The following is a 27817-nucleotide window of genomic DNA, read 5'->3' as shown; positions in this document are numbered from 1 at the left end:
CTTATCTTGTTAAGTAGCCTCATGTGTGGCACCTTGTCAAAGGCCTTCTGAAAATCCAAATATACAACATCCACTGCATCTCCCTTGTCCAGCCTACTTGTAATTTCCTTAAAAAATTGTAATAGGTTTGTCAAGCAGGATTTTCCTTTAAGGAAGCCATGTTGAGTTCTGCCTATCTTGTCATATGCCTCCAGGTACTCTGTAACCTCATCCTTGACAATTGACTCCAACAACTTCCCAACCACCGATGTCAAGCTAACAGGTCTATAATTTCCTTTTTGCTTCCTTGCCCCCTTTTTAAATAGCAGAGTGACATTTGCAATCTTCCAGTCCTCCGGAACCATGCCAGAATCTATCGACTTTTGAAAGATCATCGCTAATGCCTCCACAATCTCCACAGCTACTTCCTTCAGAACATGAGGGTGCGTTTCATCTGGTCCGGGAGATTTATCTACCTTTAGACTATTCAGCTTCCTGAGTACTTTCCCTGTCGTAATTGTGACTGCGCACACTTCTCTTCCCTGCCAACCTTGAGTGTCCGGTATACTGCTGATGTCTTCCTCAGTGAAGAGTAAGGGGAAATATGAAGCTATCAGGCAGGAACTTGGAAGCATAAATTGGGAAGAGATGTTATCAGGGAAATGTGCCAAACAATCAGGGGATATTAGTGTGACATTCTGCAGAAGTACGTTCCAATGGGACAGAGAAAGGATGGTAGGGTACAGGAACTGTGGTGTACCAAGGCTGTGAAAAATCCAGTCAAGAAGAAAAGAAGAGCTTACGAAAGGTTCAAAGAACTAGGTAGTGTTAGAGATCTAGAAGATTATAAGGCTAGCAGGAAGGAGCTTAAGAATGAAATTAGGAATTCCAGAAGGGGTTCTAAGCTCCATATACCATTTAGAAGTCCCTTAAAAGACCTTATTGTATCCACCTCCACAACCGTCGCTGGCAGCCACTCTCTGCATAAAAACTCACCCCTGACATCTCCTCTACTTCCAAGCACCTTAAAAATATGCCCTCTCATGCTAGCCATTCGAGCCCTGGGAAAAAGCCTCTGACTATGCACAGCATCGATGCCTCTCATCATCTTATACACCTCTATCAGGTCACCTCTCATCCTCCGTTGCTCCAAGAAGAAAAGGCCATGTTCATTCAACCTATTCTCATAAGGCATGCTCCCCAATCCAGGCAACATCCATGTAAATCTCCTCTGCACCCTTTCTATGGTTTCCACATTCTTCCTGAGGCGACCAGAACTGAGCACAGTACTCCAAGTGAGGTCTGACCAGGGTTCTATACAGCAGCAACATTACCTCTCGGCTCCTAAATTCAATCCCACGGTTGATGAAGGCTAATGCACAGTATGGCTTCTTAACCACAGAGTCAACCTGCGCAGCAGCTTTGAGTGTCCTATGGACCCGGACCCCAAGATCCCTATTATCCTCCACACTGCCAAGTGTCTAACAATTAATACTATATTCTGCCATCATATTTGACTTACCAAAATGAACCACCTCACACCTATCTGGGTTGAACTCCATCTGCCACTTCTCAGCCCAGTTTTGCATCCTATCAATGTCCTGCTGTAACCTCTGACAGCCCTCCACACTATCCACAACACCCGCAACCTTTGTGTCACCAGCAAATTTACTAACCCATCCCTCCACTTCTTCATCCAGGTCATTTATAAAAAATCACAAACAGAAAGGGTCCCAGAACAGATCCCTGAGCCACAACACTGGTCACCAACCTCCATGCAGAATATTACCCTTCTACAACCATACTTTGCCTTCTGTGGGCAAGCCAATTCTGGATCCACAAAGCAAAGTCCCCTTGGATCCCATGCCTCCTTATTTTCTCAATAAGCTTTGCATGGGGTAACTTATCAAATGCCTTACTGAAATCCATATACACTACATCTACTGCTCTACCTTCATCAATGTGTCTAGTCACATCCTCAAAAAATTAAATCAGGCTCATAAGGCAAGACCTGCCCATGACAAAGCCATGCTGACTATTCCTAATCATATTATGCCTCTCCAAATGTTCATAAATCCTGCCTCTTCGGATCTTCTCCATCAACTTACCAACCACAGAAGTGAGACTCACTGGTCTATAATTTCCTGGGCTATCTCTACTCCCTTTCTTAAATAAGGGAACAATACCCACAACCCTCCAATCCTCCAGAACCTCTGCCATCCCCACTGATGCAAAGATCAATGCCAGGGGCTCAGCAATCTCCTCCCTTGCCTCCCACCGTAGCCTGGGGTACATCTCATCCGGTCCCGGTGACTTATGCAACTTGATGCTTTCCAAAAGCTGTAGCACATCCTCTTTTTTTATATCTACTTGCTCAAGCTTTTCCTTCCGCTGTAAATCATCCCCACAGTCGCCAAGATTCTTTTCCATAATGAATATTGAAGCATAATATTAATTAAGTACCTCTGCTATATCCTCTGATTCGATACACACTTTTCTACTGTCAAACTTGATTGGTCCTATTCTCTCACGTCTTATCCTCTTGCTCTTCACATACTTGTAGAATGCACTAGGGTTTTTCTTAATCCTATCTGCCAAGACTTTCTCATCGCCCCTTCTGGCTCTCCAGTAGAGTTATTGACCCCTTCTTCTTCCCAATCTCCACCCACAGAGACTCCGCAGACAATCCCTCCATGGCGTCCACCTTTCCTGCAGCCATGACACTCTCTCTGATCAACAGTGCCACGCCCCCGCCTCTTTTGCCTCCTTCCCTACCCTTTCTGAAACATTTAAAGCCTAACCTTTGAAATAACCATTCCTGCCCCTGAGCCACCCAAGTCTCTGTAATGGCCACAACATCATAGCTCAAAGTACTGATCCACGCTCTAAGCTCATCCGCTTTGTTTATAATACTTCTTGCATTAAAACAGACCATCTCAAACCATCGGTCTGAGCGTATCCCTTCTCTATCACCTGCCTATCCTCCCTCTCGCACTGTCTACAAGCTTTTCCTATTTGTGAGCCAACTACCTCTTCCTCCATCTCTTCAGTTCGGTTCCCACCCCCCCAGCAAATCTGGTTTAAACTCTTCCCCAATAGCCTTAGCAAACCTCCCCACTAGGATATTGGTCCCCCTGGGATTCAGGTGCAACCCGTCCTTTTTGTACAGGTCACACCTGCCCCAAAAGCAGTCCCAATGATCCAGAAATCTGAATCCCTGCCCCCTGCTCCAATCCCTCAGCCACGCATTTATCCTCCACCTCACTCTATTCCTATACTCACTGTCACGTGGCACAGGCAGTAATCCCGAGATTATTACCTTCATGGTCCTGCTTCTCAACTTCCATCCTAACGCCCTCTAGTCTGTTTTCAGGACCTCCTCCCTTTTCCTACCTATGTCGTTGGTACCAATATGTACCATGACCTCTGGCTATTCTCCTTCGCACTTCAGGATATCATGGACGCGATCTGAAACATCCCGGACCCTGGCACCTTGGAGGCAAACTACCATCCGTGTTTCTTTCCTGCGTCCACAGGATCACCTGTCTGACCCCCTAACTATACAGTCCCCTATCACTGCTGCCATCCTCTTCTTTTCCCTACCCTTCTGAGCCGCAGGGCCAGACTCTGTGCCAGAGGTGCGGCCACTGTTGTTTCCCCCAGGTAGGCCGTCCCCCCCAACAGTACTCAGACAGGAGTACTTACTGTTAAGGGGGACAGCCATGGGGTACTCTCTAGCATCTGACTCTTGCCCTTCCCTCTTGTGATTGTTACCCACTTACATGTCTCCCGAAGCCCCGGGGTGATTACCTGCATATAGCTCCTATCTATCATCTCCTCACTCTCTGACCAGCCAGAGGTCATCGAGCTGCATCTCCAGTTCCCTAATGCGGTTCCTCAGGAGCTGCAGCAGCTTGACGCACCTGGTGTAGATGTGGCCATCCGGGAGGCTGGGAGTCTTCAGGACTTCCCACATCTGACACTGAGCACAGAACAACGGCCTCACATACATACTTCCTGTCTGTATTCTACACAGGCAACCTACCACGCCTTGACCCATTATCGCCAAAGCCCCGTTGAACCAAAGCCCTCCTACTCTGTTCCCCTCTACTTCGCCGCCCGCTCCTCCTAAGCCTGCTCTATAAAACTGTTTCCTTTTAAACTCTTCTCACTGTTCAAACTGGCTGACATCCACGCGTTTGCGCAGTCGTACCTCGATCAAACTGCTGAAGAAATAACCGTCTCCTTTTAAACTCTCTTCACTGTTCTAACTGGCTGATGTCCATCATCTAAATCATTGATATATAGTACAAAAAGAAGCAGTACCAATCATCTTATTCTTACCTTCACTGGCACGTAGAACAGGCAGAAATCCAGAGATTACTACTCTCAAGGTCCTGTTTTTCAGCTTTCTACCTAAAATCTCTCTTCAAGACCTCCTCAGCTTTTCTACCTATGTTATTGGTGTCAGTATAGTAGGTCATCCCCCTCAACAGTATCTGAAGTGGTATATTTATTATTGTGGGGAATGGCCACAGGGGTATTTTGCACTGGCTATACATTTCCCCTTCCTTCTCCTGACAGTCACCCTGTGACCTGTTTCCTGCAACCCAGGGGTGACTACTTCCCTGTTGCTCCAATCCATCACCTCCTTATTCTCCCATATGAATCAAAGGCCATTGGGCTGCAGTTCCACTTCCTTTATACACTCTCTCAGGAGCTGCAGCTCAACAACGTTCGGCTCTGAGGAGTATCAGAAGGATCTGGTAATTGTGGATTTGGAATAGGTTGTTTTCTGGCAAAGGTGCACTTGGTAAATGGGAAGACTTCAAAAGTGAAATTTTGAGAGTACAGTAAGTTCCTGTCAGAGTAAAAAGCAAGAAAAAGAGGTTTAGGGAACCTTGTTTTTCAAGAGATATTGAGGTCCTGGTTAAGAAAAAGAAGGAGGTGCATAGCAGGTATAGGCAGGAAGGAACAAATGATGTATTTGAGGAATATAGGAAATGCAAGGGAATACAGAAGAAGGAAATCAGGAAAGTTAAAACAGGCATGTGGTTCCTCTAGCAAACAAGGTTAAGGAGAGTCCCAAGGTATTCTCCGGATATATTGAAAGCAAAAGGAAAACAAGGGACAAAATTGGTCCTCTGGAAGATCAGAGTGGTCATCCATGCATGGAGCAGAAAAAGATGGGCAGATATTTAATGGATTTTTTTGCATCTGTATTTACTTGGGAGATGGACCCAGGATCTACAGAAGTGAGGCAGAGCAGCAGTGAGGCCATGGACCATATACAGATTACAGAGGAGGAAGTGTTTGCTATTTTGAAACCAATCAGGGTGGATAAATCCACAGTGCCTGACAAAGTGTTCTCTTGGACCCTGTAGGAAGTTAGTGCAGAAATTGCAGGGGCTCTGGCAGAGGTACTTAAGACATCCTTATCAATGGATGAAGTGCCAGGGGATTGGAGGATAGCTAATGTTGTTCCGTTGTTTAATTGAGGCTCTATGAATAAGCCAGAAAGTTATAGGTCAATGAGCCTGACATCAGAAGTGCGGAAGTTATTGGAAGTTTTCTAAGCAAACGAATATATAAGTATTTGGATAGACAGGGACTGATTAGGGATAGTCAACATGGCTATATGCATGGTTGGTTGTGTCTTACAGAGATTTTCGAGGAAGTTACCAGGAAAGTTGATGAAGGAAAGGCAGTGGGTATTGTCTACATGGAACTTAGCAAGGTCCCACATGGGGGGTTGGTCAAGGAGGCTTAGTTGCTTGGCATTCAAGATGGAGGAGTAAATTAGATTAGACATTGACTTCACGGGAAAAACCAGAGAATAGTAGTAGATAGTTGCTTCTCTGACTGGAGCTTTGACTAGTGGTGTGCCACAGGGATTAGAATCAGGTTTAGTATCACTGGCGTAATGTTGTGAAATGTATACTGGATATGTGGATTTATATTCGTCAGTAACAATATTTATAAATATGATGGACTTTTGCAGCCTCAAACATATTCTTGAAGGCCACTGACCACATGCTTCCTCTCTGATGTTTATTTCAGTCTCCAGGTCACTCCATGTTTTTGTCACATGACTTAAGCACTAAATCATAGCACAAGGTTCAAGTTGTTGCAATGTCAAATTCATAAGAGCCACAAAACAAATCTTTTAGTGGAAATACCCCACCAACGACCCTGTTTCAACGACACTGTGACTTCTGCCTTTGCCACAGTTAGACCGTGCTGAGGTTCAGAGGTTCTGTTCTGGGGCAGTGGTGGGGTGGGGACAATGGGGTTGTCAGCTGTTGAAGGAATAATCCACATTCACGTACAGTAATAAACCTGCCCTGGCAGATCTCCCACACAGAACCCTGCTCCCTTTGTGCACGGCCGAGAAACATTACCTACCAAGACGCAGTACAGAGAAGAAGAGCAGCCAGAACATGCAGAGGATTGGCGCAATGATGACCTGGCTGACAGCAGCCGAGTGCAGCCGATGGTTGAGCTTGGTGGGTAAGCACGCGTAATAAATGTTATATCGATCCACCAGGTGTTTCAGCAACATGTAGAGCAGCCCTACACATAAGCACAAGGACAACGTGGTCAGTTAAAGCTGTGGAGGGAGGCACAGAAGTCACGGAGAAAGAAAGGAGGAGGGACGGGAGGGAGGACAAATGGAGTAGATGACAGATGAGATACCAAGGTTGAGGAACAGACACTGAGTTAGGAAAAGATTGGGAGAAAGAGTGGTGGAAACAGGTAGGGAATAGATAGAAATAGGTGGGTCAGGGAAAAGCAGTTGAGAGGAGGTTGAGATGGGCAGGAAGAAGGGAGATAGGTGGGTCAGGGAAGGAACATTTAGGGATGGGGAGATTTGAGATGTGCAGGAGGACAGAAGAATGGGCAGGTGAAGAGAGGAGGAGGAGTTGGGAGTGAAAGAGTGTGAAGAAGAAACATCATGGTCATGCACACAACTCATCAACAAACAGCATGTGGTGCAATTAATGTGAGAAACATAGCACGGCACAAAAAAGCAGAGTGTGTGGTCAGTTTCCCAATTACCCAGTCTCTGCATAATACACAGTACACAGGAAATACAACAAATGTGTTAGGCACATCAATTCAGTTTTAAAATATAATGTTATCTTTATGAAGACTTGTCTAAAAGTGAGATATAAATGTATGACTTGTGCCCAGTCTGTACACATGAGCGTTTGAGAGATCGGCTGGATGGATTTGTAATGAGGGCTACGGGTATCTCTTGGCGCCTGGAAACTCAGTTTATGGCCACATCTCCGATTACAAACTGTGCAGATTCTGAACAGTTCACAAGAATAGAACCCTGCCATAACCTGGGCATAACCAGCCTTCTGCATAGCTCCCTAAATTCTCTCTTCAGGAGCTCCTCCCTTTTCCTCCCTATATCATTGGTGCCAATAAGTACCTTCTGGCTGCTCACTCTCTTCCTTTAGAATGCCATGGACCTCCTGACCCTGGGACTTGTAAGGCAGCATACCATCCGGGTGTCTCTATCCCATCCACAGAATCTCATGTCAAGTCCTCTAATGGAATCCCCTATCACTACTGCAGTCCTCTTCTACCCCCTTCCCTTCTGAGCCACAGCACCAGATTCAGCGTCAGAGACCCAGTCACCGTGGCTCCCTCCACACCAACAGTATCCAAATGGTATACTTATTATCGAGGGGAACGGCCAGAGGGGGTACTCTGTATGGACTGCCCATTTCCCTTCCCTCTCCTGACAGTCACCCAGATACCTCCCTCCTGCAACCTAGGGGTGACTACCCCCCTGTAGCTCTATCACCTCCTCAGTTTCTCATAACAGCCAGAGGTCATCAAGCTGCAGCTCCAGTTCTTTAAGTTTTCTGAGGAGCTACAGCTCGTGCACCAGGATAGAAACATAGAAAACCTACAGCACAATACACGCCCTTCGGCCCACAATGCTGTGCCGAACATGTCATTACTTTAGAAATTACCTAGGGTTACCCACAGCCCTCTATTTTTTTAAGCTCCATGTACCTATCCAGGAGTCTCTTAAAAGTTCCTATCGTATCCGCCTCCATCATCGCTGCCAGCCCATTCCACACACTCACCACTCTCTGCGTAAAAAAACTTACCCCTGACATCTCTGTACCTACTTCCAAGCACCTTAAAACTGTGCCCTCTTGTGTTGGCCATCAGGGTTCCCACATCTCACACAAAGAACGCAACATAGCCCCTGGAGCCATTCTCACTGCTCTAACTATGCAGTAGGAGACAGGGAATGAAGAAGGAGAAACCTACCAGATACTTACCTCACTTAAGGCTGTTCTTACCAAAGCTTGATGAACCAAAGCCTTCCACACTAACACTGATCCACTCATACAATGGCTGCTCGGCTTGTCCCTGCCTTATGTTCTTTGCCCCTGCTAATGAATTGCAATTTAATTGGGCTGCCAGAAAATGCCAGAAGCCTGCAAAAGCTCCTTTTTAAATCTCTTTCATTGACCTTGCTTTGATTAGGCCACCGGAAAACTCCTCCAAAAGATAGTTAAAGAGGTATAAAAAAGACCAACTATCATTTGAGTAACAAATTAAGCATTTAAATGAAATACAGAATAAATTACAACACTATCAATACTACTACAGTATTTACAGTATTATAAAACTGTGTATTAGCTCCTAATAATTATCTACAGAGGACACCACATTCTTATAATTAACTATAAATGAACAAAATCAGTGCAGACATCTCATGCAGATAATGTACTGCCTTCATACAATGATATGCCATCAATGATCGCATCCTTCAAATCTTCATTTTCATTGTAACATTCAAGATGTTTGCTGATACTTTCAAATTGTCATTTCATTTTCACTGCTGGTCATTTCTGGCATCTCCAAGCCTGAGTGCTTGAAACCGCAGAGTGCAAATCAGTTCTGAATTGTTTTACTGCTTATTTTTTGACAACTAGCAGTGACGAAAATCACTGCGTTTTGAACACAAGTGTATGCATATCTGGCACTATTTAAAAACTGTTTGCTCTAAGCACCATGTAGTGTTTAGCGGCCACACAAGTGCACACATCTGACACTAGTTAGAAACAATTTGGCAAAAGTTTCCTACCCCAACTAAGCAGACCCCTACCCCAATTGTCTCAAATAAATGAAGGGACTCTGGGCTATTTTCTCGATTAGTTTTTGTTCATGGAGGTTGTTCCAAATAAATGATTAACTGGAATCCACTGTATAGCATGAAGACATTGCCCCTTAGGTCCCTTTTAAGTCTTTCACCTCTCACATTATACCTATGCCTTTTAATTTTTAGTTCCATTTCTTGGGAAAAGACTGTGTGTATTCACCCTATCAAAAGCCCTCATAATTTTTTTTACATCTCTACAAAATCAGTCCTTGGAATGAAACACTTGCCTCCCTATAACTCAGAACCTCGAGTTTACTGGGCCCTAATGTTTCAGCACTATTATTCAAGATTTGGGTGAAAGCACTCCTGTCTCTCCAAGACCAGCAGTGACAGTAAATTAGGAGACAGTGGGTGACATGGAAGAGCGAGAAGATACAAAGTGTAGGTAGACTGAGTGGGCAGAGCCAAAGTGACTGATAGTGGGAAATCGATCTGATAACACCAGATCGGACTTGCTTTCACATAAATTAATGAGAGAGTAGGAAATAAGGGAATGTGTGCCACCCGGCACACGTGTACACCCTGTCTGAATGCCTTCCCACATGCTCCAATTCACAGACACTTTTCATCTTTTATTGCTGCTGTGTCACATATTTAAGAAACATAGAACCCCTACAGCACAATACAGGCCCTTCGGCCCACAATGCTGTGCTGAAGATGTACTTACTTTAGAAATTACCTAGGATTACCCACAGCCCTACATAGTTATACAGCTGTTTGTTTTAATATAATCATGCCAGTATCATTATACTGTCTTAAACAAATATGCACCTTACATTTTATGTCAACCTGTCAATCTTCAGGCCTTGCCAATCAGGGACTTGCTCATATTATTTTGTGACTGTATTTGCTGGATTGTAACTATATGTACTGTATTTTGCAACTTGACCTTAGAGGTACAACATTTTGTTTAGGTGCATATATGTATGTGAATGGTTGAATGACAATTCATTTGAACTTGAAGAAAACAACATTTCAAATCCAGGTGGATGGATGATAAGGACTGGGTAAAGGACTGGCTAATAGAAGTGGATGATGGGACTGGCTTATGCAAGATGGCCATTTTTGGGTGTATTGGTTATGAAGGGTGAAAGATACATAAGGCTCTAGTTATGTAGTATCTGGAATAATTATATTCTGCTTTGATCACTGTATCTCAGGAAGGAGGTATTGGCTATGGACGTAATTCGTAGAACACAGACACTTACCGAAGGGAACGATAATTGGACAAGTGATACTGTAGGTCATCACGACAGCAAGTATACACATGGTCCAAGCATACTCCAATCCAAACTGGTACTCATAGGCTTGATTCTGGGGGGACAGAGAGAGAGAGGTGAGGTTAGGAAGGGGGTGTGTGCAGTGGTGTATGATAGAGAGAGGGGTGGAACTTATTGAGCAATCCTTCAAATATTCACAATCCCCTGATCCTCCACCCCCACCCCCCCATGAACTTAGACTTACAGCAATAAAAGTTCAGATCCTTTTGGCCTGCTGAGGTTGGAATTATTCCCTCCATTTTAAAGTCCTCTCATCCCATTATTCCCACCTCCCTGTGCTCAACTCCTTTCAGCCCTTCAATGCAATGCAGAGAAGAGGGAATTCTCCATCCACTGAATGCACACACTCAAGAAATACAGCTACGATCTGTGCAAAGTCATCAAGGCAGTGAAACAACAATACAGGGACAAGATTCAGACTCAACTCTCCACCAAAAGCACATGCAGCTTATGGCAAGGTCAGCACACCATCACAGACTTCAAAGCTAAATGCAGTGGAGTTTCTAACATCGCTGCCTGTCCCCCAGATGAGCTAAATCTTTTTTACACTCGATTTGATGTTGCCAATACTGAGCCCCTGAGGAGACCTACAGCTGATGCGACCTGCAGCTTGGTCATCTCGGAGGGTGAAGTACGCAAGTGTTTCCAATGAGTGGACAGTTGCAAGGCTGCGGGACCCAACGGCATCCCAGGGCGAGTACTCAGAGTGTGCGCGCCACAACTAGCAGGTATGTTTACAGACATTTTTAACCTCAAGCTCCCTCTCCCAAAGTAGAGTGCCCTCCTGCTTCAAAACAACCACCATTGTTCCAGTACCTAAAAAGACCAAGGTAGTATTTCTGAACAACTGGCGTCCTGTTGCACTCACTTCAACAATAAGCAAATGCTTTGAGAGTCTGGTCAAGGACTACATCTGCAGCATGCTACCATCCACAATTCACCTACTGACACAACCGATTGACAGACGACACAATAGCCACAACTCTACACACCATCCTTACACATCTGGAGAAGAAGGATGCTTATGTGAGAATGCTGCTCTTGAACTACAGTTTAACATTCAACACCATAATTCCTTCCAGGCTTGGCAAGAAGCTCAGAGAACTCGGCTTTCACCCTGCCTTGTGTAGCTGGATTCTGGACTTCCTGTTGATCGCCAGCAGGTCTGCCCCTCTGACCTTCAACACAGGTGCCCCTCAGGGCTGTGTCCTAAGCCCCCTCCTTTACTCTCTGTATACTCATGACTGTGTCACCACCCACAGCTCCAATCTGCTAATTAAATTTGCTGACAATACACCGATTGGCTTTATCTCAAACAATAACGAGGCAGCCTACAGAGAAGAAGTCATCACTCTGACACAGTGGTGTCAAGAAAACAACCTCTCCCTCAATGTCACAAAAACAAAGGAGCTGATTGTGGACTACAGGAGGAATGGAGACAGGCTAGCCCCTATTGACATCAATGCACCTGGGCTGAGAGGGTGAACACCTTTAAGTTCCTTGGCATAAATATCACCGAGGATCTCATGTGGTCTGAACATACTGGCTGTGTGGTGAAAAGAGCACAACAGTTTGGTATGGGCCCCCAAATCCTAAGAACTTTCTCATCATCATCATCATCATCAGGTGCCATACCCAGTCTGAGCTTTGACTGCCATGGCCCACACACTCTTGTCTCGGGCAAGTGGATCAATTCATTGGTATTCATTTCCAATTCTCTGGCTGCTGTCTCCATCATCATTTCTCTTTGTCTTCCTCTTGCTTTCTTCCCTTCAATTTTTCCCATAATTACCGTGCATTCTAGCTCCTCTTTCCTAATCACATGTCCACTGAAGTTACGTCGCCTTTTCATGATCTCATACATTATTTCTCTTTTTGTGTTTGCTCTGTTCATGACATCCTTGTTAGATATTCGTTTCGTCCATGATATTCTTCGCATCCTCCTCAAAAGCAACATCTCTGCTGCTTCAATTTGTTTCCTCATGTTACTAGATATTGCCCAATATTCTGAGCCATATAACATAACTGGATAAACCTAACATTTCAGTACTCTGAGGCGGGTTGTCATGCCTAGTTTAGTATTGGTCAGTATACTCTTCATTCTCGTAAAGGTGTCTTTTGCCATCCCTATTCTTCTTTTGACGCCTATGTCGCACCTGCCATCTGATGTCACCCAGTTTCCTAAGTAGCACAAGTTCTGTACTTGTTTTATGTCTTCCCCGTTTATTCTCAGCCTGCAGATAGGATTCTCCTTCTTTTTGGATATCACCATACATTCTGTCTTTTTGCAATTGATAGATAGACCCATTTTTACACTTTCTTCAACAACTATATCAATTAAGTTCTGTAGTTCTTCCTCCGTACTTGCAATTAACACAGTGTCATCTGCATATCTGAAATTATTGATGTTTTCACCACCAACTTTGATTCCCAAAATGTCTCTTATTTTTTGTAATATTGTTTCACTGTACACATTAAAAAAATCAGGGGAGAAAACACACCCTTGTCTAACGCCTCTCTTGATTTTCGTAAACTGACTCACTTCTCCATCTATTCTTACAGCGGCAGTTTGTTCCCAGTACAGATTTCTGATTAGGCAGAGGTCTTTTGAACCTAGATCTAGAGTTTCCTATAATATTTCAAATAACTTATTGAGCTTCACTTTATCAAATGCTTTTCTGTGGTCGATAAAACAAAAAAATCTTTTTGCACTTGAATAGCTCGTTCTGATAGTATCCTTAACATCAATATTGTGTTTCTTGTACCTCTGTCTTTCACAAAACCACATTTTTCTTTACCTATTTCAGCTTGTATTTTACTTTTAGCTCTTATCATCAAAATTCTTGGAAGTATCTTGGTGATATGACTCATTAAACTTACAGTCCTATGTAATTCACACTCTATTGCTCTATGTTTCTTAGGAAGAGTGATAAATACTGATTTTTTCATCTCTTCTGGTATTATTCCAATCTCATAAATGTTATTGATTAAATTAGTAAGTTTTTCAATTCCATGATCTTCTAGGGCGATAATTTGTTCTATTACTAATTCATCACGACCTGCTGCCTTTCCTTTCTTCATCTTATTTATTGCATTACAAACTTCAGATTTTAAAATACTTGGACCTTCAATGTTTTTCTTAATTTCTGGTTTTTTGCATTGATCCGTCTTCAAAAAATTCCTAAATATACTCAGTCCATCTGTTAATAATCTCATCTTTTTTCATGATAATGGTACCGTCCTTTGCTTTCAAACATCCACCTGAAGAACAGAGGAGCTTTTTACCAGTGATATTCTTGATTTGTTGATGTAACCTTTTCGGATCAGTAACAGGGATTCTTTCTGTTTGCTCACATTCCTGGTTTAACCATTCTTCTTTGGCTTTTTGACATAAGCTTCTAACTTTTTTATCTAAGGACTTGTATTCTATAGGATTTGCTTTCTTCTGTCTCCTTTCTTCCATTAGATTTTTGATTTCATCTGTCATCCATCTATTCTTTGTGCTTTTTTCTTTTTTAGGAATTACTGACTTTGCTGATTCTACCAAGGCATCCTTTAGAGAATTAAACTTCATTTCTACATGATCGCTATCATCTTCAACAGATTTTATTTCTAGACTTTGAAATCTATTCCTTACTTCAATTGTAAATTTTTGTCTTGTTTTCTTCTTTAATTACTTGTGACAAGGGATTGTTCAGGTTTTTGCTTCTTTAGTTTTTTAAGTTTTATTTTTACATGACATACTACTGGGTTATGGTCACTATTACAGTCTGCGCCTGGATCTGTCTTGCATTGAGTCACTGAGTTTCTAAATCTTTGGTTTATAGTAATAAAGTCAATTTGATTTCTGATGTTATCACCTGGGCTTTTCCAGGTCCATAAGCATCTTGGATGGTTTTTAAAGTAGGTATTCATAATGACCTGATTATTCATCTTGCACCATTCTACCCATTTCTCACCTCTTTCATTTCTTTCCCCTAGGCCAAATTTTCCTATGGTATTTCCATCAGCATCTTGTCCGACTTTAGCATTTAGATCTCTCATGACAATAACAATATCTTGAGATTTGCATCCATTCTTTGCTTGTTCAAACTCTTCATAGAATTGTATATCCTCGTTTGTTCCATCTGTTGTTGGTGCATATACCTGTATAATTGCTAAATCAAATAGTAGTCCTCTGAATCTAATAAGGAGAACTCTTTCTGATATTGCCCAATGTCCTAAAACACTTTTTGCTATGTTTTCATCCATAAGAATTCCTAATCCATTAGTATGGGATATTCCACAAAAATAAATTAGTATTTTATTTCTATTCTGACATGTTCCAGCACCTATCCAATGAACTTCGCTAATTCCCATGATGTTAATCTTTAGCCTTTCCTTTTCATTTATCACATTGTCCAATCTTTCTGCTTGATATAGTCATAGTCATACTTTATTGATCCCGGGGGAAATTCCAAGTGGCAATAATTTTCTTTTGTGTTACTTGAATTTTATGAGCAGTAGCCTGATGATGGTCGGGGATCCCCTGCTGCCCAGAATCAACCCTACTGAGCGAAGCATCTTCAGAATTGTCTTGAAGATCTTCTTGACGTTGTTGTTGTGTGATACATTTTGTGAGTTTGACCATGGTTTTCTTAGCAAATAGATTCTAGGAAACCTAGTATCTAGCAACTGTGGCTTGTTATTGCCTTCTGTTGGGTGAACTAAAGAAATCGCTATTTCTCTTCCCAAATGTTCATCCGCCTGTATTATAGCCGTTGACATTTGAGATCCTAGCTCATCCGCCTTCTCCGTCATAAGTTCAGTTGCTGAACCTGCCAGATCTGCCGTTGGCCTTTGCTCATATCCTGAGCAGGAACCCTTACAAGTGTTACCGTTCTGGGTCAGAGCGGCCCTGGGAGCAATGAATGACTAAGGGGTAACTCCACTTTCCCCAAAGCTCTGTAAGTCCCCAATTAGAGCCTCATCACCGGTTGCAGTTTAGAGTCATACCCAGGACTCAAGAACTTTCTACAGGGCCCAACTGAGAGCATCCTGACTGGCTGCATCACTTCCTGGTATGGGAATTGTACTTCTGTCAATCGCAGGATCCTACAGAGACCTGAGTCAGCCCAACCACAAGCCGTTCCAGCTGCTACCATCCAGGAAACAGTACCGCAGCATAAAAACCAGGACCAACAGGCTCTGGGACAGCTTCTTCCACCATCCATCAGACTGATTAATTCATGCTGACACAACTGTATTTCTATGTTATATTGTTGTACATACTATTTATTATGAATGACTATAAATTGTATATTGCATATTTAGACGGAGATGTAATGTAAAGATTTTTACTCCTCGCGCATATGAAGGATGTAAGTAATAACGTCAATTCAGTTCAATTCAATTCATCCAAACAATAAGCCCTTTGATCATTTCCCCATTGGGAGGGTTGCGGACAGGGGTCTTTACCTTTTTCACATGTATCTGCTCCGCCTTTGATTTAGCAAATAGAAGCCTTGCAGTGTACACCAGCAACCCAGGGATACGCAGCAACTCCATTGCAGTACCGATCAGGCTGGATGTAATCACGTAATTCACAAAGAAAGCACCGTTATCCGGCAGGAAGACACATCTGCAAGAGAAGGAAACAGCAAATCACATGCCAAAGTGGATATTCAGGAGGAGGATCTCATCAAGAGGCTCAGCGTTCTTGGATATTACAGATATCCAGGAGTGTGAGGAGCTTACAGACTGGGTCCTGTCCCAGGCATTTGGGCATCTTTATGAAATTTCACTGGGAGTGAGTGACATACTGGAATTTAAATCCAGGTATTTGGATTGTTTATATAGAGAATAATAGAGCCCCAGCAGTGGCTTACAAAATTCAAAGTAAGTTTATTATCAAAACATGTATATCACCATATACTACCCTGAGGTTAATTTTCTTGAAGGCATTTACAGTAAATACACAACAGATTCAATGAAAAACTAGACACAAAGACAAACAACCAAAGTGCAAAAGACAACAAACTGCACAAATACAAAAAAAATTAAAGAAATAAATAATAAATAATATTAAGAGTGGACTACAGGCTGGGTTCTAATCCAGGAGTTTAGGAGTATCTACATAGAGAATAACAGATCTCCTGGAGTGGATTACAGGCTGGGATCAAATTGCAAAAGGTTCTATATAGAAAATCAGGTCACTGAGAGTAGATTACATGCACTTTGGGCTGTTTATAAGATGGTTAACTGGAGGTCATTGTTGTATTTGCCAGAGGCTGATGCATGCACAGAAATGCTAGGGAGAGTAGACACAATCACAGAGTGGAAACTTACTGGAACTTTACTTCTGCCTCATCCAGGAAGTTGGTGTCAAAGAGCCAGTGGAAAAAGACATCCAGACTGAAATGCAAACAGAAGATGATGTTATCCTTGGGCATCTGGGAGCTGGGAGCAGCCTCAGGGAGGAGCAGCCCCAGGCAGCGATGAGGGAATGGTCAGGGAAGGCATGACTCTCAGAAAGCAAGGAGATGGTATTGGAGAGGGAAAGCCACAGTCTGTGATAGGGAAGGGTGGTCCCCACAGTTGGGGAAGGCATGACCCTCAGTGCGCAGTGCTGGAGAAATCACCTCTGTGGATGGGATGGTTTCACACTGGGGCTCAGGTACAGCTCTGGGTATGAAGACCACTGTAATGGAGGTGAGAAGAGCAGTCAGCACCACTCTAAGTAGATGAGATGTGGTTTGCACTTGGGGAATCGTGAAACATGGTGGTGGAATATGATAAGTAGTGAGGGATGTGGTTTGTGGTGACAGGACACAGTAAGTGGTGGGTAGGCAGTTTTGGGACATGGAATGCAGTCAATGGTGAGGGTACATGGTGTGGGACACAATAAGTAGTGAGGATATTTACTGGGAGGAAATGGTAAGTGGTGGTACGCGGTGGGAGGACACTGAGTGGCGAGGCAGCACGGTGGGAGTTTACGGTGAGTGGTGAGGTAGCACGGTGGGTGTTTACGGTGAGTGGCGAGGTAGCGCGGTGGGAGTTTACGGTTAGTGGCGAGGTAGCGCGGTGGGACTTTACGGTTAGTGGCGAGGTAGCGCAGTGGGTGTTTACGGTGAGTGGTGAGTTAGCGCGGTGGGATGACACTGAGTGGTGAGGTAGCGCAGTGGGAGTTGACGGTGAGTGGCGAGGTTGCGCGGTGGGAGTTTACAGTGGCGAGGTAACACGGTGAGAGTTCACAGTAAGTGGTGAGGTAATGCAGTGGGGGACACATTGAGTGATATGGGTATGCAGTGGGGGAGACACAGTTAGTGGTGAGGGCATGCGGTGCAAGGACGTGGTAAGTGGTGAGGTAATGCAGTGGGGGAACATGGTAAGAGAGGAGTAAATAAAAGTACAGAAGGGACAGGCAGGGTGGCCATTGTTAGGAGAGGACCAGTAGTGAGAGTGGGAGTGTCAGGCTTTAGCTCAAAGGAGGCTTCAGCTTGGAAGGGGCATCAGCCCTAAGTAAGTTATCCAGGTAAGTTTCTGTTCAAGTTTCCTTTTTCTTTACTGTGTCAGAAGTACTTAGTATAGTTTAAATGGCCACTGTGTATTCTTCATGCCAGATGTTGGAGTCCTGGGAGACCCAGAGTCTCCCAGGGAACTACGTCTGCGTGAAGTGAATCCAGCTGCAGCTCCTTGAAGACTGTGTTAGAGACCTGGAGCAGCTCCCAATTACAACACCATAGACCATAAAACAGTACAGACCCTTCGGCTCACAATGTTATGCCGACCCTTAAACCCTGCCTCCCATATAACCCACCACCTTAAATTCCTCCATCTACCTGTCTAGTAGTCTCTTAAATTTCACTAGTGTATCTGCCTCCACCACTGACTCAGGCAGTGCATTCCACGCACCAACCACTCTCTGAGTAAAAAACCTTCCTCTAATATCCCCCTTGAACTTCCCACCCCTTACCTTAAAGCCATGTCCTCTTGTATTGAGCAGTGGTGCCCTGGGGAAGAGGCGCTGGCTATCTACTCTATCTATTCCTCTTAATATCTTGTATACTTAATATCATACCTGACGATCTGTAATAATGCAACAAGATCATCGACCTTATTTCTTATATTCCATGCATTGAGATATATCCCTTTGAGTACTGTATTTGCTACCCTTTTTGATTCTGCATTCCTGATGCACTGATACTCTCCCTGCTGGCTGCAATTTTGTCCTATTAGCTACCTGCCCTTCCTGACAGTCTGACTGCATGCCATCTTTGCTTTTTGACTTTCCTTCCCATCCCTTCACTCCAGTTCACAAGTATGGAGTACTTGGTGACACAGGGCAAGTTAGGACAAAGTCAGCATGGTTTCCTTGAGGGAAAATCTTGCTGAATTCTTTGAGAGGATTACAAGTAGGATAGATAAAGGGGATACAGGAGATGTTGTATATTTGGATTTTCAGAAGGGCTTTGACAAAGTACCACACATGTGGCTGCTTACCAAGTTAATAGCCCATGGTATTACAGGAAAGTTACTAGCATGGTTAGAGCCTTGGCTGATTGGTGGGAGGCAACGAGTGGGAATATAAGAATCCTTGTCTGGTGTCTGCCAGTGACTAGTGGTGTTCTGTAGGGACCATGTCACTTTATGCTGTATATCAATAATTTAAATGATAGCGTAGCCCCCCCGGCCACCCTCAGGGTCGCTCGGTTCGCTGTCCTCTAGGGAAACAGCCTCGGCCCCGCCAAACTGGGTAATTAGCTTGTGTGGATGCTGTGTGAGGTACCCCACCCCGCCCAAATAACAGACAATACACCAGATGCAATTAAATGATTTACAGTTTATAGATATTACTGGAACTATATAATTAAGAGAGAATAAAATATAAAAGGAAAATGAAAGGCACCACACTTATCGAAGTTCAATCTCTTCGTGCACAAAACAGTTGGAGCTCAAGGACCTTCTGCTTCACCCTGCGACCCCTCGGACCACCTCGACCGGCTGCCTGGGACCAACAATGGTGGTCGACCAGACGCTCCACACGAGTCCATCTCCGTCTCCTCGCCGAACGCCCTCCTCGGGGTCCGACCCCGTTAGCGGACATCACAGCACCTCGTCCATCCTCTGTCTCGCTCTCCCGCCTTCTGCCCCAAAACCCCGCGCACACAGTATCTTCAAATACACCAAAACAATAACAACTATCCCAATTGGTTAATAGCACCCTCTTATCACACTCTAAACCAAAACAAACTGCTAGCGCAAACATTCTCAGCGTTTAACACACAAAGCCGCATTCCCCAGATTAACATAACAAAGACGCCATTTTAATTAGCCTCCGCAGTAACATAAAAGTCGAAACCCCCTTACACTCTCCCCCCACCAAATAAAGTCATGTCCTCATGACTTCTAAATAACTCGTCAACCAGTCCTGCAGACACACAACACACACATACGCAGATACACACAGTGACAGTGCTCCCCAAACAGTGGACCTTACTCCCGTCCCACGGGCGCTACATAGGCCAACCTATCTGGGAGCTTCTTAACCCTCCGAGACCTCTGTACCCCCTCACCTAAACCCAAAAGGCTCAGACACTACTAGGGATACCTCGGGCCTGCTTGCCAACTCCTCTCTCACTCGGGCCACCACTACAGCTCGGAGCCCCCAGTCCCGTGTCCGGGACCCCGCCTCTCCTCTTCCTGATCCTGCCACAACTCAGACTGCCCACAGCTAGCCCTCCCCACTACACCTGACTCAGCGGGAGAAGGGCCAAAGGTCTATTCCTCAATCACGGGGAAGTTAGTGAAAGGCAGCATGTACCACACATGCAACACATCATCCTTCGAATCCGTATCCTTCCTCATTCCCTCGATCAGTAGCTGCTGTTTAAGTTTCTCCAAACTGAAACATTTAGCCGGGGCTACCCCTTCAGCCTCCTGCAGTCGAGACGTCAGCTTCTTCGGGGACTCCTTCAACTCTCGCCACAGCCACAGCAGTTCTGACTCAGGGTTCTTGGCCATCTCAATCTGGGACGCAGTTACCCCACCAGCTTCTTCCACCCTGACCTGAAAAGCAGCAGTTAAAGGATGTTCAGCCTCCAATGGTTTCTTCCTGAGGGCGTCTTCCAGGTCAATTTTCAGTTTTTCTACTTCATTTAAACTCGCGATTGTCATCTTCAGGTTCCTTTCAAGCGTCCGCCTCCCTTTTCCGAGATCTGTCCTCCATTTCTTCACCTCCTCGGGAGTGTAGTCAAACTCCCCTCTCTGGGCTCTCGGTTTTCTGTTGACCTTAGTCAGAACACTTCCTTGATCTTCCCCAACTTGTAAGTCTTCCAATCTTTTCTGAATCGACGTCTTGAGTTTCTGCTGATCCCTTCGAAGGTGGGTCATTGTCTCTTCTCGCTGGATTAATTCATCAGTACATGACCGCAGTGTGGTGCAAATCCCATCTCTTCCCTGTGTCTCATTTAGATTGACAACCTGGGTTTCCATCCCCCGGTCCAACACCATCTGTCCCAACACCAGGAAGTTCAACTGGTATGTCGGGTCATTTTTCTCACATTGCACCAAACTCCTCCGGCCAAAATGTCCTCCATATTTGACACTTCGCCTCGGTCGCCCGGGCTCAGCCACTCACCTCGCTTCAGAGTCCCCCCAGGCGAATCTAAGCTCTAGGCAGTCATCCACATATGTTAAAACTCCAGACACCTTCACTTCCCCTATGATCTTCCTTATGCCCCGCGGGAAGGATGCAGGAGCTCCGGATATGCCCTTGGGCATCTTTTCGGATCGGAAGAATCCCAGGGAACTAGTAACGGCCGTCTGCCGTTCAACAGCCACACTCCTTGGGATCCAGCAACATCCACTCCTCAGATACAGCACATTAAACCACATCGCATAATCCACACACACACTGCCTTCATCTTCCACGCCGCTAGGGCCCAGTTGCCGCGACCTCTCTCTCACTGAGGTGTCTTCAGCGGTCAACTCCCCTCCCTTCTGGTAGTTCGGAGCATCTACTAAGAGGGTCTCACCCTCAGCTACTTTCCCCAAGCCGTACCACCACTGGGTCTCGTTTAAATTCGGTACCGGCTCAAGGCTGCTACACACATCCTCAGAAGCAACTCGACACGCTGGGTGCCCAGACAATGCCTCCATGAACTCCAGGGTCATTAACCAATCAACGTCTTCTGGATAACTACTGGCACTAGTACCCAAAGTCTCCGGTGCCCTTGTGGTTGTCAAGGGTAAATACTTCAGACACCGGTTGTAAAACGAACTGTACAACAACTTGACCTGCGCCCCGGGGTCGAGGATGGCTTTAGCATCGATCCCCTCTATCCGTAACGACACCCTGGGGCGTGGTCCCTCTAAGCCTTCAGGAATAGGGTCTTCTCCTTCCGGAAGTACATTGGTACATTGCTGGGAACGTGCTTCCCCAGAGACCCCAAGCCACTCCCCCACTGGGCCTCCACTAAGTTTCCCGACACCTCTCTGATCAGCTGAACAACTGATCCCCCTGGCACTACAAGCAATTTAGCCGCCCTCCTAGCCAGAGAAGGCACACTGAAAACTTTCCCCCCTCTTTCAAATAACTGACAGCTGTCACTACGGTGTAAGTGATCCTAACAGCTCTGACGCTGTCACCAGCCCGCTTACTCAAACTTTCAACCAATCCCTGTCGCTCTCCCTCAACCGAGCACTTCCACTTATCTAACAACTGAGAGATCCGCTCCGCCCGCGTCTCGCACGCCTCCGCCCCTCTTGGGGTGGACACTATCCCAAGCGCCAGGCGGAGCCTGCCAGAGCTAGAACATTTATTTGCAGTCCCCACCTTCAAATCAGACCACTCTTTCCTCCCTCTCCCAACCGCATGGACAGCCCCGAGTGCCACCTCCAACTGGTCAATGCCAGCCTGAACTCGAACAAGGACCGCACCCACAACGCATCCAGCAATAACCAGCAAGTAACCCACAGAGACACACATTACTGATTTTAAAAAAAAGGGCACCCACACAGCATACCAGTAGACTCAATCCCAGACGAGCCCCCACAATGTAGCCCCCCTAACCACCCTCAGGGTCGCTCGGCTCGCTGTCATCTAGGGAAACAGCCTTGGCCCCGCCAAACTGGGTAATTAGTTTGTGTGGATGCTGTGTGAGGTACCCCACCCCGCCCAAATAACAGACAATACACCAGATGCAATTAAATGATTTACAGTTTATAGATATTACTGGAACTATATAATTAAGAGAGAATAAAATATAAAAGGAAAATGAAAGGCGCCACACTTATCGAAGTTCAATCTCTTCGTGCACAAAATAGTTGGAGCTCAAGGACCTTCTTCTTCACCCTGCGACCCCTCGGACCACCTTGACCAGCCGCCTTGGACCAACAACGGTGGTCGACCAGACGCTCCACACGAGTCCGTCTCTGTCTCCTCGCCGAACGCCCTCCTCAGGGTCCGACCCCGTTAGCGGACATCACAGCACCTCGTCCATCCTCTGTCTCACTCTCCCACCTTCTGCCCCAAAACCCCGTGCATACGGTATCTTCAAATACACCAAAACCGTAACAACTATCCCAATTGGTTAATAGCACCCTCTTATCACACTCTAAACCAAAACAAACTGCTAGCGCAAACTTTCTCAGCGTTTAACACAACAAAGCCGCATTCCCCAGATTAACATAACAAAGACGCTATTTTATTTAGCCTCTGCAGTAACATAAAAGTCGAAACCCCCTTACAATAGAATAGATGGTTTTGTTGCCAAGTTTGCAGATGGTACAAAGATTGGTGGAGGGGAAGGTCGTGTTGACAAATAGGTACGCTGCAGAAGGACTATCTGCATTATGTGTTAAGGGAACTCTATGGGGTGGTCACGGTAAGTGCCGAGGGTATGCAGAGAGAGGACACAGTAAGTGGTGAAGGAATGCAGTGGGAGACATGGTAAGTGGTGAGGGTAAGTGGTGGGGTGTCACGGTATGTAGTGAGGATACACGGTGGGCGGACCTGGTAAATGGTGAGGATATGCAGGGGGGGGGTCATGGTAAGTGGTGAGGATACACGGTGGGGGGGGTCACGGTATGTGGCGAGGGTATGCGATGGGGGTCACAGTAAGTCATCATCATCATAGCTTGTCACACCAGACAGCCAGCCACTCTAGTGTTGTTTGTTTGGTTGATGTTGAGCAGGTCAGTGTCAGCTAAATCAGGTGAGAATGGGCAGTTGCTCAGAACACAGAAACATAGAAAGAAACACAGAAAACCTACGGCATAATAAAAGCCCTTCGGCCCGCAAAGTTGTGCCGAACATGTCCCTACCTTAGGATTTACTAGGCTTATCTATAGCCCTCTATTTTTCTAAGCTCCATGTATGTACCTATCCAAAAGTCTTTTAAAAGACCCTATCGTATCCGCATCCACCACCGTTGCCAGTGGACCATTCCACACACTCACCACTCTCTACGTAAAAAACTTACCCCTGACATCTCCTCTGTACCCGCTCCCCAGCACCTTAACCCAGTGTCCTCTTGTGGCAACCATTTTAGCCCTGGAAAAAAGTCTCTGACTATCCACACCATCAATGCCTCTCATCATCTTATACACCTCTATCAGGTCACCTCATCCTCCGGTGCTCCAAGGAGAAAAGGCCGAGTTCACTCAAACTATTCTCAGAAGGCATGCTCCCCAATCCAGGCAACATCCTTGTAAATCTCCTCTGCACCCTTTCTATAGCTTCCACATCCTACCTGTAGTGAGGCAACCAGAACTGAGCACAGTACTCCAAGTGGGGTCTGACCAGGGTCCTATATAGCTGCAACATTATCTCTCGGCTCCTAAATTCAAATCGACGATTTGGGCCGTACCCTCCAAATATCCGGACCTGCCTCTCGGTTTTTTTGCACTACCTTACTTCCCATTTTTCTATTTTCTATTGATGATTTTTAATATTTACTAATTTTAACTATTTATAATATTTTTAATACTTAATATTTGTAATTCAGGGAGTGTGAAGCACAGAATCAAATATCGTTGTGATGATTGTACGTTCTAGTACCAATTGTTTGGCAACAATAGACAATAGACAATAGGTACAGGAGTAGGCCATTCGGCCCTTCGAGCCAGCACCGCCATTCACTGTGATCATGGCTGATCATCCACTATCAGTATCCAGTTCCTGCCTTATCCCCATAACCTTTGATTCCACTATCTTTAAGAGCTCTATCCATCTCTTTTTTGAAAGCATCCAGAGACTTGGCCTCCACAGTCTTCTGGGGCAGAGCATTCCATATATCCACCACTCTCTGGGCGAAAAAGTTTTTCCTCAACTCCGCTCTAAATGGCCTACTCCTAATTCTTAAACTAGGGCCTCTGGTTCTGGACTCACCCATCAGCAGGAACATGCTTCCTGCCTGCAGCGTGTCCAATCCCTTAATAATCTTGTATGTTTCAATAAGATCCCCTCTCAGCCTTCTAACTTCCAGAGTATACAAGCCCAGTCGCTCCATTCTTTTGACATATGACAGTTCCGCCATCCCGGGAATTAACCTTGTGAACCTACGCTGCACTCCCTCAATAGAAAGAATGTCCTTCCTCAAATTTGGAGACCAAAACTGCACATAGTACTCCAGGTGTGGTCTCACCAGGGCCCTGTACAGCTGCAGAAGGACCTCTTTGCTCTTATACTCAATTCAACAATAATTTGACAATAAAGTAAAAGTATCAAGGCCAATATACCATACGCCTTCTTAACCATAGAGTCAACCTGTGCAGCTGCTTTGAGCGTCCTATGGACTCGGACCCCAAGAGCCCTTTGATCCTCCACACTGCCAAGAGTCTTACCATTAATACTATATTCTGCCATCATATTTCACCTACCAAAATGAACCACTTCACACTTATCTGGGTTGAACTCCATCTGTCACTTCTCAGCCCAGTTTTGCATCCAATCAATGTCCTGCTGTAATCTCTGACAGCTCTCCACACTATCCACAACACCTGCAACTTTTGTGTCATCAGCAAAACTACTAACCCATCATTCCACTTCCTCATCCAGGTCATTTATAAAAATCACGAAGAGTAAGGGTCCCAGAACAGATTCCTGAATACCACTGGTCACCAACCTCCATGCAGAATATGACCCGTATATAAGCACTCTTTGCTTTCTGTGGGCAAGCCTGTTCTGGATCGACAAAGCAATGCCTCCTTCGATCCCATGCCTCCTTACTTTCTCAATAAGCATTGCATAGGGTACCTTATCAAATGCCTTGCTGAAATCCATATACACTACATCTACTGCTCTTCCTTCATCAATGTGTTTAGTCACATCCTCAAAAATTTCAATCAGGCTCGTAAGGCATGGCCTGCCCTTGACAAAGCCATGCTGACTATTCCTAATCATATTATACCTCTCCAAATGTTCATAAATCCTGCCTCTCAGGATCTTCTCCATCAATTTACCAACGACTGAGGTAAGACTCACTGGCCTATAATTTCCTGGGCTATCTCTACTCCCTTTCTTGAATAAAGGAACAACATCTGCAACCCTCTAACCCCCCAGAACCTCTCCTGTCCCATTGATGATGCAAAGATCATCACCAGAGGCTCAGCAATTTCCTCTCTCACCCCCCACAGTAGCCTAGGGTACATCTCATCTGGTCCCAGTGACTTATCCAACTTGGTGCCTTCCGAAAGCTCCAGCACATCCTCTTTCTTCATATCTACATGCTCAAGCTTTTCAGTCTGCTGCAAGTCATCACTACAATTACCAAGATCCTTTTCCATAGTGAATACTGAAGTAAAGTATTCATTAACACAAAATAATCTACAGATGCTGGGGTCAAAGCAACACTCACAACATGCTGGAGGAACTTAGCAGGTCGGGCAGCATCCGTGGAAACGTCGACCTATCTTTTCCACGGATGCTGCCCGACCTGCTGAGTTCCTCCAGCGTGTTGTGAGTAAAGTATTCATTAAGTACCTCTGCTATTTCCTCCGGTTCCATACATACTTTTCCACTGTCACACTTGATAGGTCCTATTCTTTCACGTCTTATCCTCTTGCTCTTCACATACTTGCAGAATGCCTTGGAGTTTTCCTCAATCCTACCCGCCAAGGCCTTCTCATGATCCCTTCTGGCTCTCCTAATTTCCCTCTTAAGCAGCTTCCTATCAGCCTTATAACCTTCTAGATCTCTAACATTACCTGGCTATTTGAACCTTTTGTAAGCTTTTCGTTTCTTCTTGACTAGATTTATTACAGCCTTTGTACACCACGGTTCCTGTACCCTACCATAACTTCCCTGTCTCTTTGGAACGTACCTCTGCAGAACTCCACACAAATATCCCCTGAACATTTGCCACATTTCTTCCATACTTTTCCCTGAGAACATCTGTTTCTAATTTAAGTTTCCAATTTCCTGCCTGATCACCTCATAATTCCCCTTACTCCAATTAAACATTCTTCTAACTTGTCTGTTCCTATCTCTCTCCAATGCTATTGCAACGGAGATAGAATTATGATCACTATCTCCAAAATGCTCTCCCATTGAGAGATCTGACACTTGACCAGGTTCATTTCCCAATACCAAATCAAGTACAGCCTCTCCTCTTGTAAGCTTATGTACATATTGTGTCAAGAAACCTTCCTGAACACATCTAAAAAACTACACCCCGTCTAAACCCCTTGCTGTAGGGAGATGCCAATCGATAGTTGAGAAATTAAAATCTCCCATCACGACAACTCTGTTATTATTACACCCTTCCAGGATCTGTTTCCCTATCTGCTCCTCGATATCCCTGTTACTATTGGGCGGCCTATTAAAAACACCCAGTAAAGTTATTGACCCCTTCCTGTTCCTAATCTCCACCCACAGAGACTCCGCAGACAATCTCTCCATGGTGTCCACCTTTCCTGCAGCCATGAGACTATCTCTGATCAACAGTTCCACGCCCCCACCTCTTTTGCCTCCCTCCCTGTTCTTTCTGCAACATCTAAAACCCGGCACTTGAAGTAACCATTCCTGCCCCAGAGCCATCCAAGTCTCTGTAATGGCACAACATCATAGCTCCAAGTACTGATCCACGCTCTAAGCTCATCCACTTTGTTCACAATACCCCTTGCGTTAAAATAGACGCATCTCAAACCTTCGGTCTGAGCACGTCCCTTCTCTATCACCTGCCTATCCTCCCTCTCGCACTATCTCCCAGCTTTCTGTATTTGTGAGCCAACCTCCTTTTCCCCCAGTCTCTTCAGTTCGGTTCCCTCCCCCTAACAATTCTAGTTTAAACTTTCCCCAGTAGCCTTAGCAAACCTCTCCAGCAGGAAATTTGTACCCCTGGGATTCAAGTGCAACCCGTCCTTTCTGTACAGGTTACAC

The 27817-nt window shown here is 45.1% G+C and overlaps 1 protein-coding gene across 1 annotated transcript in view; it reads right to left on the bottom strand.

Moving 5' to 3' along the window:
- Positions 1-27817, bottom strand: part of tmem63c (transmembrane protein 63C) — a 228636-nt gene that overhangs the window by 33320 nt on the left and 167499 nt on the right. The window contains exons 16-19 of the mRNA XM_072251616.1: positions 16783-16848; positions 15913-16075; positions 10384-10489; positions 6385-6552 (exon numbers count right to left, since the gene is read on the bottom strand). Coding sequence (XP_072107717.1) covers positions 6385-6552; positions 10384-10489; positions 15913-16075; positions 16783-16848 — 503 coding nt within the window. The remainder of the gene's footprint in view (positions 1-6384; positions 6553-10383; positions 10490-15912; positions 16076-16782; positions 16849-27817) is intronic.

The sequence above is a fragment of the Mobula birostris genome, chromosome 1 (genome assembly GCF_030028105.1).
Source record: "Mobula birostris isolate sMobBir1 chromosome 1, sMobBir1.hap1, whole genome shotgun sequence".
Lineage (NCBI taxonomy): Eukaryota > Metazoa > Chordata > Chondrichthyes > Myliobatiformes > Myliobatidae > Mobula > Mobula birostris.
The sequence above is the reverse complement of the archived record's forward strand: the minus strand, read 5'-3'. Positions and strand labels throughout refer to the sequence as shown.